The 12951-nt window shown below is 36.0% G+C and overlaps 1 protein-coding gene across 5 annotated transcripts in view; it reads left to right on the top strand.

The window, feature by feature from the left end:
* The window catches only part of PPP2R5A (protein phosphatase 2, regulatory subunit B', alpha), a 51398-nt gene that overhangs the window by 31042 nt on the left and 7405 nt on the right, over positions 1 to 12951 (top strand). For 2 of the 5 annotated variants that reach the window (XM_010576412.1, XM_010576410.1), the window contains exons 4-11: positions 95 to 187; positions 2155 to 2285; positions 2506 to 2565; positions 3778 to 3886; positions 6288 to 6341; positions 10449 to 10499; positions 11474 to 11593; positions 11685 to 11812. In XM_010576412.1, coding sequence (XP_010574714.1) covers positions 95 to 187; positions 2155 to 2285; positions 2506 to 2565; positions 3778 to 3886; positions 6288 to 6341; positions 10449 to 10499; positions 11474 to 11593; positions 11685 to 11812 — 746 coding nt within the window. The remainder of the gene's footprint in view (positions 1 to 94; positions 188 to 2154; positions 2286 to 2505; positions 2566 to 3777; positions 3887 to 6287; positions 6342 to 10448; positions 10500 to 11473; positions 11594 to 11684; positions 11813 to 12951) is intronic. The other 3 variants (XM_010576411.1, XM_010576413.1, XM_010576414.1) reach the window with 3 other exon arrangements.

The raw sequence follows: 12951 nt of genomic DNA, 5'->3' as shown, positions 1-12951 counted from the left end.
AGGTCCGCGGTTTGGGGGGGGGGGGGGGGGGGGGGCTGAGGTCTGTGTAACGGTGTACTTACTAACTTCAAAATTTTCATTTCAATATTTGTAGTTGGTGTATGAATTTTTTCTGAGGTTTTTGGAGAGCCCGGATTTTCAGCCTAGCATTGCAAAGCGATATATTGACCAGAAATTTGTACAGCAGGTAAGTAGAGAACTTTTCCACCCCCAGGTTTAAAGATCACCTCTCAAGCTTATCAGATGACTGCACAGCTATGGAGAATATTAAAGCTTTTGTGTTGACAGGGGGTTAAATTTTAGTTGTTCCAACAGTGGTTTCTGCCAAACACTAAATAAACAGTACATTATACTACACAGGCTATATGTAATTAGTAACTTCAGAAACCCTTTGTTTTCAGGTATCAACCTCAGTGCTTTGCAATGCAAGATATTTGTAAATACAAGTTGTGTTTTTAATGATTTGTAACTTACTTCCAGTCAAATCAACAATGTGCCAATTAGATTTTTGTAGTGCTCATATGTTTGTTTTTTCGTAGCTTTATCATGGGAAAACTTACAGCAAACATTTTTTCCTGTAAAAAATTCACGTACTTACTGTACTTGAAATGTGTTCCAACATCTGCTAACTTGTGACTACATAGTGTCATTCTCTTTATTATGATGTGTTAACCACAGAAGGAAAATCAAGTGAGGAAGTACATAGGAAAATCATACTTAGCCATGCAAAGTAACTATAACCAAGAAAGTGATGTGAGATTTCATATTAAATATAACTTCTCAAGGAATTGGGATGTAGAATATCATAACAATTTTTGTCCAAGGTTAACTTGGTGTTTTGTTTTTTTTTTTTTACCATGTCAAAATACTTGTTTGTCAAGGAAAAGCTCAGTATCTGAAGAGCAAGTGCTGGCAGGCCATCACAGTACAGCAATGAAAAGTAAAAAAATAAATAGGTGCTTTCCCTCCCTACCTTCAGTGACTGCATTTCATTTCCACTTGTTTAGTTTTACTGTTTTTGTTTATAGGTGTTTCCTTCTTCTCTGTTTTATTCGACTTTCCCACAAAATTTAGCCCTGAAGCTGCAGCTGAGCTATTGGCTGTGGGTATCCAATTTACTAATGGAGCTGTGGTTCTTAAGAGCCATGTTTCAGTTCCTGACATTTCACTTGATCTTTCTCTAGAGTACAAGACAGACAATGCAATGAACAGCTAGCTATATACGGAAAAAAGTGGGTAGTGACCCTGAGAAATTCCTTCTAAATATAAAAATGAAATGAGCCTGGACAAAGTTTCTGAACAGCTGTTTCCAGTCCCTTATGCTGCTTGGTGTAGGTATACCTAAGCTCACAGACCTGGACTGAGCAGGAGAGCGTAGTGACTGCTTGAGCCAAATTACTAACTTGTTTAGCACAGTTAGCATTTCTAAATATGCTTTTACTTGGACATGCAGAAAAAAAAATAACTAAAATAATGGTCTGTAGTGGGATTGGAATATCTTTGGATGTCTTCAAGTGAGTGTGGTCTTTTCTGTATCCTTGGAAATCTTTCTACAAGAAAAAAATGTTTGGAAAATCTTGCTAGCTTATTGCGGCATTTAGTCTGTATTAGCAGAGAATTAGTTAATAATTACATATCTTATGCTTATTTTATGACCCTCTCCATATTAAATCATTAAATGTGAAATTTCTTGTATAGGAATGCTATTGCTTAACCTTCAAGATACAAGTAGCTTTTTGAGATGAGCAGTACAGGATTTTAATTAAGAAATTGTAAATATCTGACACTGATTTGATTCATTCTGATTTCTTAAAGACCAAGTGTAAACCACTTACCTAAGGTTTGATAATCTCTTTCTTACAATTTCATTTTTATTTTGCTAGTATAACAGTTACAGGAGTGGCTTTAATGTCAGTAGTATACTGACTTTTGAAGGGAATGAAGCTTCTGGGTTTATTTAAAAAAAAGAAAATCAGCTTTATTAAAAATCTTATTTTGAAAACATAATATTGACATCCAAACAAAATTTTCAGTTACACTGATTCTAATTTTTCTAATGTAAACTTGTAAATTAACGATAAAACTTAAATCAGTTAGTAACGTAACAAAATTTAAGCCTTTCCAATGTAATACATTTCAATTCAATTTTTAAAGTTGTTGGAGCTCTTTGATAGTGAAGACCCACGAGAACGTGATTTCCTAAAGACAGTTCTTCATCGAATTTATGGAAAATTCCTCGGTTTAAGAGCATTCATCAGGAAACAGATTAACAACATTTTCCTCAGGTATGCTGTATATGTATGTATGTGTCTGCGTGTGGCTAGGTTGAGGAATATTTTATCTTGCCTTCATGGTCTGGGTCTGCAGTGATTTATTCTTGAAATAAAAGAGCTGGGTTTGGTCTGTGATCTGGCTTTCAAATGTTTGAAGCTTATTAAGGGTTATTTCTTTGGAATCTCTGATCCTGTGTTTTGATTTTTTGATGGTTGTCTCTTTTTGTAACAGGTTTATATATGAAACGGAGCACTTCAATGGTGTTGCTGAACTTCTTGAGATATTAGGAAGGTAAGTTTAAGCTGACACAGAAAAAATACAAAATGATATTGCGGGTGTTCGCTTCATCTTTCTTGCTTTGGGAATGGAGGGGGGAAAGAATTGTTACAGTAACAAGCGATGAAGTGCAGTCACTTGCATAATCTAATACTGTCTGGGTTACCATGTGAATATCAAATTAGGATATAGATTATAAATTATTCTTTTTTGGTGCAAGTTTTAAAGATGACTGGCAAAATATTTCTCAGGAGTTCTTGTTTGTCAGGAATATCTACTCTTGCTTATCTTGTTTCTGATGACATTCAGAAAATGAATGTTAACTTTTGCCCTCATGCTGAATGAAATGCTTTAACCTTCAGCAGGCTGGTTTTCTTTAAATTCTATTCAGGAAAGCCTTGTAAGTGCTAGGGTTTTTTAGTTATCTTTTTTGACATTATTTCACTAATTTAATTTTTAACATTGATGGTTTTTGTGGTAATAGTTTATTGGTTTTCCAAAACTTTCACATATATTTCACAGTAGAAAATTCTATAAATATTACTGGTCTAACTAAAAATACAAACATTGTGAAACTGTTGTGGAACAAATTTTTATGAAAATCAAGTGAAAGGGATACTATTATTTTCTCAGATTTATCTAAAATGTAGCGAGGGGGGGAAAAACCCCAACCTCTTCCTGAAGTACTTTTTTCTGTTCTACGACTCATCAACTCTTAAAAATAAGATTACTGAATCAATGAGGCAACTTTTTAACTTTGTTTTTGGACAGAAAGGTTGTTCAACAATCTCAAAAAAAATGTTCAAACAGCACTGTTAAAACTGTCCAAAATTGTATGCCATCTACTTTTTTTTTCCTCTGCAAGTTGCTAATGATTGTGGATGAAGTGGATCAGCTTCCTGATGCATCTGTCTAAGCTTTACAATTAGACAGCAAGACTTACTGTAGATGACTTTACTTAATAGAGGTCATGATAAAAATACTTCAGCTCATCTAATTATTTGACTTCTTCTATGGTTCTCTGGTATTCCTACCAAGAGTCTAAGCTTGCATGATACCAATGCTTTAAAGGTTGTACATACGTAGAGCTATTTTATGGCTTCAAAATAATCAGGTTTAGAAATTGAATCAGAAAATGGAGTGTCTCTTGAATTTACAGAAATTCTTGACTTGCTAGGAAAAAATTATTTTTTAATAAAAATAAACCCTGCTTATTCATGTTTTCAGTATTATCAATGGTTTTGCACTGCCACTGAAAGCAGAACACAAACAGTTCCTTATGAAAGTTCTGATTCCCATGCATACTGCAAAGGGATTAGCTTTGTTTCATGCACAGGTAAGCTTTTGCCTATTTTTGAGTGGTGGGGTTTTTTGTATTTGCATTTGAAACTAATGAAACTTAAAGCAGTATGTGTTTATAATATCAATATTTCAAAATATTTGCAAATTGAGTCACTTCTTTTTTTAAAAGATCTTACAGATCTTATGTCTAAATGTTAATTTTGAGATAATATTTAGCATATATTAAAAATGAAAGACTATAACAGTCAAAGTCATGTCAACTGAACTGGGAAGCTTTTTTGCTTGCTAGTCTTGTCACACTTGAAGCTTCATTTAATCCCAGGACCTTGTGCTGTTATTACTTCCTTTTATGTAACCTAAATGCTGTGTGTAAAGGAACCTTGAGTATGGCCAGGTACTTATTTCAGAAGTGGTTTTTTTATTTCTAAAACCATACCACTGATGGAGAGGGGAGGAGAATGTTGAGTGTAAATGGCAGAAATGTATAGTAGCTCTCTGGATCAGCTAGAAATTATGTAGATCCATGACACGCTGTCAGAATGCTGTAGTTCTTCATTTGACTTCCATTCTTATACTTTGCACAGACGTTCAGCATTTCATTTGAGGGATAATGTATATCCTTTCCAGACATATGGCACTTGAGTATTGAATACATTTGGTGCAAACTTTGCAAGTAATTCTGCTGTGGCTAATTAAAAACTTGCTTTGTTAACTTAGCTCACTAATACAGTTCCTTATAGACTAAAGATACAAAGAAATTAGTTTCTAATTAAAGTGAAATCATCATGACATATAGTCTACAAACAGGATCAAGTCAAGAGCTCAGTTAATTCCTAATTCTCCTATAAAGTTTTAATTTAATTAAATCACTTGTTTTTGTAGTTTATTGCTATGCAATAGGCTGCTCCATGGAATGAGTCAGTGATATGAAAGGGACCAGTCCCTTGCCAAAGGTATTCTCACTGGTAGATCAGTACAGCAAGCTGTCCTTTTTTCTATGATGTGTTTAATCTGGTTCATCGGTACCTGAAAGGATCCTATTAATTCAGCAGTACTGTGTACCTGAAAGTAGCGTTTGGTTTGCTGACCAGGCTACTCATCTCTCCCTTCGTAAACCACTAGTGCCATGTGCAGTTTCGGCACTGTGTATTTCTGGTTTCGTATTATCCTGAAGGTGTAAACCAGCATTAAATCTGCTTTGCAATCAGGAGTGGCCTGGTTGCTTTGTTGCTAGAGTACAAGTTTAGCCTACTCTTAGAAGTTAAAGCCTTAAAGCTGAATTAAGTTTGAGTCTTTGTGTCTTTGAACAATAAAGCATTACTGTACAATATATATAATGGGATTTTATGAGATTAATGTGTGGCATTTTTGAATCTATACATATACATCCTTAGCCTAAGGGTAAAAGAAATAAATTAGACATGTTTTAATCACAGCATTGTAATTATCTGCTTTGGGATAACAGATTGAAAAAAATAAATGGAGAAGTAATGCTTGAATTCAAGCATCCTAAGTACTGAAATGTATATGTAATGCATGTAAATAATTTTTTTCTTTGCTTAATATTGTGAGATGAAAAATACTGTGACCTCTTAAAATCAGTGTTACTGGAATCTAGGATTGTAACTACTTTGGTAATAGGATTACTGTATGGTTTCTGTACTGGGCAGAGGTATGGTTGTTTAGTTACTTAATTATGTGCTAAGTAACTAAACAGTAAGTAATTATATAATATCACACTTTGGCCTGAGAAGACCCTGGACAGAAATCACTAGAGGCTGGGAGAGCATGCTGGTGACTTAATCACATTATGCTTCCCCCACTTCATACAGTCTTCCACAGGCATTTGTTGTTGGCCATTGCTGGGGACAGGATAGTCGGCAGGACAGGTGCTGCCTGATCTCTTGTGGCCATGTAATAAGTTAAAATTCTTTCACCTCTAATCTTATCACTGAATGTTGCATGCTGTAGATTTCTAGAACTTGAGCAATGTGTGCCCAGTCAAATCTGTTTTAAAACTTTTTTTTTGGACTGAAAATAGCACCTTTTTTACCCCATTATAGATGTTTGAAAATGATAGCTTTGTAATGTTAATACAGAAATTGATATTGAGAAAAATCTGTCCGGATACTAGATCTGAGTTAGGGAAATACCTGTCATGCTTAAAAGTAATTCTTTTCTAGGATAAAAAAAAAAAAGAAGATTTTTGGTATGCAGGAAGTTTTTGTAAGGTAGAGTAGGCCTGTATATATTGCTGCTTTAATTGCTGTTTTGTTTAGTTTGGAAGACTTTGAAATGGCTGTGTAGGGGTGTTTTGGGTTGGGTTCCCCCTCCCGATTTGAAGTGCTTTCATTATAAGTTGTGATATTTAGTTATGCTGTGATGTCTAAACAGTGTCTGTTTAAACTAAATAATTGTATGACTTAACATTCTAGCTCGCCTATTGTGTTGTACAGTTCCTGGAAAAAGATACAACTTTAACAGAGCCTGTAAGTGTTTTTCAGTTGAATGTTTTTCTATTTTTAATTTCAACTAAATATTTCAGTGTAACTTGTTAGAATTGTATAGCAGTGTTATTTGTGCCATCTTGATGATCCATAGGTGAGTTTTTGGGGGGGTGGAACTTTTAAATCTAGAAAAGTTATTAAGAAAATTCTGGGTTTGAAAGGGCAGTTATCTCTTAACCTGTGACCAAGATAGAGCACAAATTTATATAAAAGTTTGAACTACTGATATCACGCTAATCACCTCACATGAAAAAGGATGTAACAACGGCATTGCCTCCCGGTAAGAACTAAAATTTTCAGTATTTCTGGTGCTGATGGCTTGTGCCTAGCTATTGCATAAAGTTGAAATATTTTAGGGAATAAACAATCCCCAAATAAAAGTTGAAAAGAATAACAACACTTTATTTAGACAGAAAGAACTCTGAAATTCCAAATGCAATGTTTCTGCTCTGTCTCTTCAGTTATTGGAGTGCCTCTTGGCTGTTTTAATGCAGGTGCTTCAGGCATCAGTGGCTTTTGCCAGACTCAATCTCCCGTGATACATATTGACAGCTCAGCTAAAAAGGGGTTTGCAGTGCTTCATGCAAGGGCTTTGGCAATGCCCATAAAGAAGAATGCAGGCTCAGGGCAGTATAGCAGCTTATGGGGACACAGACTGATGTCATACCAGCTAGAACAGAAACTGGTTTTAGTTGGACAATCAGAAATCTTTCCGTTAGGGGTATGTTGATATTTAAATACTTTATCCCTTTTTGTGACAGAAAAATGAAGAGCTTATGCAAAATCTCAATTTTTCTATAAAGAAAAAAGATAAACAGCTTTGTGGAAACAACACAGATCATCACCGGTCTTTCAGTGGAAGCTTGTTTTCTGCACAGCCACTTAAGTGTTGACATTCTTCATCAGAAGACAGGTTATTCTATAGGTGGTGGAAGGTGGTCAACCTGACTTGACTATAAATTTGCCTTGTCTGCTTGAAGCATCTTCTTTTCCCCTGTACTGCAGTGTTGCCAGCTACACTGGTCAATGAGCTTATTTTGTTGGATAGGGCGAGGAGAAAGCAATTGCGTGAGCCTTATTCCTTAAGCCAAGCAATAAAACAACCCAGGCATTTTGACAGTTAAAGTGGACGTGTGAGTAGAAAATGTATAGTATTACATAAAAACCTGCAAGGTTGAATGAAACAACAATGTAACAAAGTCAGAACTTTGTGACATGAGTTTACAGAACTGTGATGCAGGATGCAAGGCCAAACTTTGAAGTGAAGGCAGCAGGGCTTCTGAAGTAGTAGTGCTATAGTGCAGTTCTGAGACTTCATCTGGACTATGGTATATACAATTCTGTTTGCCTCTTAATCGGTAAAGATTAATTCAGAATGGAGAAGATATCAGAACTCCCTGCAGAGTCACTGCCTGTGCATGCTTTGGTCGTCAGCGTGAAGGTATAGTAAAATTGGCTTTATAAAGGAGTGAAGGTTACTAAGATGATAAGAAGTGAAGCTTTAAGAAACTTTCTGAAATGCTTGAAAAGTAAATGTTAAAATTTGGGGCAACTGATGAGATAGCATTTGAAATTTTTTTTTGGCTTTAGGTTAAGTAGTATTTTAAGAACTCCATCAGAAGGCTGTCTTCACGAGTACCTTACTGTTATTTTTCTGGCAGGAATTGTCACTCAGGGTCAACTTAGAGGACGTTCAATTCAAGCTCTTGTAACTATGGTAGTCTGCCTTAGGTCAGTCCTGATGTTTGCAGAGCTGACAAGAAGAGTTTGTTACCTAACCCTGCTAAGTGCAATGGCCTTTACATTGAAGAAATCAGGCTAAACATACAGTCCTTGTACATAAGTTTTCTAACAGGTGCCTACTGTTGTAAGACACTTTATGGGAATTTTGTAGCTCGGGGAAGAACATTAGTCTTAAGAGTTTGGTGTACTAAGAGCAGCAAGATTTCAGATCTGCATGCATGTTGAATATCTCTTTGAATAAAATCTTTGAACATATATATGCATGTATCAGCTTTTTAACATGAAAGCATAGTCAAGCTGGAAACTGGTAACTCTGAGGAGCAAGGAATAGGTATCTTGTTGAGGTCTGCACCATTATACTCAGGAACGTTATTTCTTTATCAAGTTGAGAATGTGATTGTCTGTAGCAAAGTATATTCAACACTCTTACAATAACAAGTGCTGGAAACTGGACTCTTGGAGCTAACTCATTTTTATGTTTCTGAGACTAGTAAGTTCATGCTCCAATTAGGGGTGTGTGGTAGGTTCTCACAGCTTTTCTTTGGCAAATGTGCTTGTCTGAAGTTTTTTGGCTTACTTGCATTGTTCTAGGGGAAGGGAAGGTGTTGGCAGAATGACCTATTATACCTGTAGATGTTCGGGTTTGTTCTTTAAAAATATAAAATCTTAATACTACATAACTGAGTCATTCAGTTATGAGCTAATTAACAGAAAATGGCCCTAGATTTAAAGTGTATTTACACAGACGAATGAATCTAGAGAAACAAATGTAATTCATTCTCATCCTTGAGAGTGGAGGAGAAGCGAGTGAGTGAAGGACTGCCAGATCAGGTACTTGCAGTGAAATGGGGGAGCTCAACATTTTTCCTCCCCCCGCACCATGCCAACTGCCCCAGCTCTTCTGCTCTGTCCATGGAGGCAGCAGGGAGGCCAGGGCAGCGCCAGCTGAGCAGTTCAGGGAGGGAGCTCTGCCTCTGTGGGCCAGGTGGCAAACTCGTCACTTGCGTGGGCTGGCCCAGACCTCCTGCTCCTTCATCAGGTGTCAGATGGTGACATTAGTATTTCAGTTGTCTGCATCTTTCAGTCAGCTAGGTAGAACTGTATGGTCAAGGCTCTGTAAGGAATCTGTTCTTTCCTTGTAACTTGCTTTGGTTTTGTGGATTTAAGCATAGGCCTTTACCACCTGCCTGAGGTTTCTGCGTTTGCTCAGTGTCATTCGAAGTGACGTTCAGTTTTGTAATAGCAGGATATGTGAGTATCCTAGGGTAAAGGCTTGCGGGCACTTAAAATCATACTAACTTTTTCTCTGGAAAATCACTTTTGATAGTGCACATAGTTGTGTATAAAATAGCCAGCTGAGAAGCTGGGGGAAAAAAAAAAGATCAACATAGCAGAAACCACATATGGAAGGTGTTCAAATAGTTAAGTTTTACAGCTGGATATGATCAATTAGGTGCTTTTGTGTCATAAAAATAGAGGTCCTTTCCTCACAATGAAAGTTCATAAGAATTAAAGTTTATAAGGCTCTGAGAATGTTTCTGCTTCTGAAACATAGTTACAGCTGCTTTTTTTTTTTCCCCAGACAGCATTAATTTTGTAATTTAGATGCCATGTCAGATGTTTGTTTCTAGGAAACAGGCCTCCAGCCTTTGTTGTGTGTTTCCCCTTCCCCCCCCTTTTTTTTTTTCTTGGGGGCTGTACTTTTTAAGTTTCCCAATGGTTTTTTCCAATCTTGTGTAAGATAGTTTCCAGTGTAGATACTGGGATATATTTTCTCTAAGTTCACATCCTTTTTTTTTTTTTTTTTTTTTTTTTTTTTTTCTTTTTTTTTTTGGTTTCCAGTCTTAAGACTTCAGATTCTAGAAGAAAATCAGAAGTGGTGGGGGCCATGGCTCCTCTGTATAGCCCTGTTTGTGCAGTCAGCCTATACTGCTTGCTCTCGGGCTTCAAACCTTGACACCAAAACAGGTGCTCCCCAAAGTATGGATGAGTAGAAGACAAAATATTCTGGGAAATCTAGCAACAGGGGAGTTAACTTCATTTTGTGATGCTTTGATGTTATCACCATCCTATCAATTAATATATGTACTGCGATGGGAGTGGAGTGTGAACAGATAATCAAAGACTTGTGAAGTGATAAGGTTCCAAATTATTCTGATAACCTAAACAGGATAAATATTTAAATGAGACAGCACAGTATTTATTTTCAGTGGAACTACATTTAGCTGTATTCAGTTTTCATTAAACCTTTGGATAAGGAAAAGCTAACTAGTACTTTTTTTTAAATCTTACCAAGTATGTAATAGAAACTTGTTCTGCTTTAACTTGTTTGTATTTTTAATCTAGGTAATCAGAGGACTGCTCAAATTTTGGCCAAAAACTTGCAGTCAGAAAGAGGTTGGTTTTGTCTCTCATTTCTGGTGTCTGCTGTGATGTAAAATGTAGCGTGGCTACCTTACCTCTGCTGTGCTTTTCAAGAGATCTTGCAGTTCTTGAAGCTCCTTGAGGCACTCATCTTTGTCATGCAACTCAGTGCAATTGTTTTGTATGTCTGTTCTTACTGTGGTGTTACTATGTTAAAACTATATTAAAAGTTGCTTTCTAGTTAAGATATTGTATAAACAATTTTCTGAGGTGAGAAATATTTTAGTAGATATAGACCAGGCTGGAGGTAGTCATTGCCAGTGTGACATAGACTTAGCATTTGAAATACCAAGTAAGTGTCTAGTAAAGCATGCATACGTTCTTTTTCTGGAGTATAAAAATAACTTTAAATGGTCTTGGGAAATTCTTTTTTTTTTTCCTCATTTCTTCCATGTAGTTAAAATGAGTTTAAAAATCAGGAGTTTAATTTATGCCACCAGATACCACCCTCCGACAGCTCTTTAAAAGTGGGGTCCCTTAACGCTGTTGTACCTGTTTGTGTGTGGTGGTAAAATTTTCTGTGCAACCTACCTAGTGTTCTGCTCGTTGTAATTTAAAACGGGAGTTAACTATATTTATCACTTCAAAAGCTACTTTAGAGACCTCAGATAATGGTAATCTTTGCAGCCATTCTTGAAGAAATAAAATGTTCTAGCGGTTTTTTTAACTGTAAAAAAAAAAAAAAAACATATTCTGCAGAAGCAGTTCTGTGAAGTGTTGAGGGTAATTGCACAAAAGATGATGAGAGCTGTAACCTGGTAGCTGAAACTGATGATTGACTTTTCAGGCTGCAAAAAAACCTGTGGATGTCTAATGCATTGTGATTACATGCAGTGTTCTGTGCAGGGTTCATGACTAATGTATATGCTGTATTTTGTTTGTTTCTGTTCACAATGGTGATATAAAACATTCTCATGCTTTTTGATATATTTCTTTTATACAAATAGGTAATGTTTTTAGGTGAAATTGAAGAAATCTTAGATGTAATAGAACCGACACAATTCAAAAAAATAGAAGAGCCTTTATTTAAGCAAATATCCAAGTGTGTGTCAAGTTCACATTTTCAGGTAAAAAAAAAAGTTTAAAAAAAAAACCAACAAAACACCAACTTGTAGTAATTTATTTTGTGGCTGTTGACCCCTGAACTTTGTGTTTCAGGTTGCAGAAAGAGCTTTGTACTTCTGGAATAATGAATATATTCTTAGCCTGATTGAGGAGAACATTGATAAAATTCTACCAATTATGTTTGGCAGTTTATACAAGATCTCCAAAGAACACTGGAATCCGTATGTAATGTTTAACTTTATCTATAGTACCATAAATAAATTGTCCACTGTTTCAATTTTGGATCGTAGCTTGTAAATGTGACTTCATTTTTATTTAAATCAGATGAAATCCATGAGACTATGGGTGCAAAAATGGATGTCCTTTTCAGCTATATCATGCTTTCACTGTTCTGCATTGTTATGATGGAGACCTGGAATTTATTGAGGAAATTGGATGATGGTCTTCATATTGTAATCACATTTGATCTTATGTGTTAGTTAAAAATGCAAATTAATACTGCTTAGACCAAAACAATTGCCAAGGGATGCTTCTGCTGTATTTATGCTTTGCTGTCCTTTACTACTTTAGATGAACAAAAATCTGTCAGTCTCTTCCTAAGTAGTTATTGCTGCCCAGTGAGGTAAGAAGGGGAAAAGATACTACCAGAGCTAAGAGCAATGCCTACTCCTATAAAGGATGGTAGGAATGAGAAATGAGTGACTAATTCATTTTACAACTAATGCCTCAAGTTATATATTAGTATTTTTATATTATGTTTGAAAGAAGCAGTAATTATATTGAAATACTAAAAAGCAAAGTTTTGCTTGTGTCCAGCACCCTGAATTGAGTTGCAAGTCAATTTGCAGAATGCAAAGCTTGTACAGGCAAAAGCCAGGGTAGGCAGGAGCCTCCCACAAGCCCTTAAGAGGCTCTGAAATTATTCTGAATTTATCTAGATGGTGTGTCTAGTTTCAAATGTATCAGCCGAGACTGAATATACATTTCGAAGAACTGGTTCTTAGAGCATTAGCAGTACTTGGGACCTCAACAAATTGGAAGGATGTCCCCCTTTCCCTAGCTGCAGAACAGAAATTGCTCTTTATGAAGGAAGTGAAAGGCACAGGATAATTGTGTACCTTGAGGACCAAGAAGTTTGGAGAAGAAAGTCTAACCCTTTGGTTTTAATCTGTTTTGGAGGGCAGAGAAATGTCCTTATATCCATCTAGCTGTCTGATATGGACTTAACTACTAGCTCAAAATCGAGCTTTTCCTCCCCGGACACCAAAACTCTGAATAAGCTTTTGCCTTCAAACCACGTGAAAGCCAGTGTTTTAAAAAAAAAAAAAAAAAAAAAAAAAAAGGGGTAAAACCCGGTTTA

This window comes from Haliaeetus leucocephalus, unplaced genomic scaffold (assembly GCF_000737465.1).
Source record: "Haliaeetus leucocephalus isolate CR32 unplaced genomic scaffold, Haliaeetus_leucocephalus-4.0 Scaffold526, whole genome shotgun sequence".
Lineage (NCBI taxonomy): Eukaryota > Metazoa > Chordata > Aves > Accipitriformes > Accipitridae > Haliaeetus > Haliaeetus leucocephalus.
Note: the sequence above shows the minus strand (reverse complement) of the source record. Positions and strands in the feature narration are given on the sequence as shown.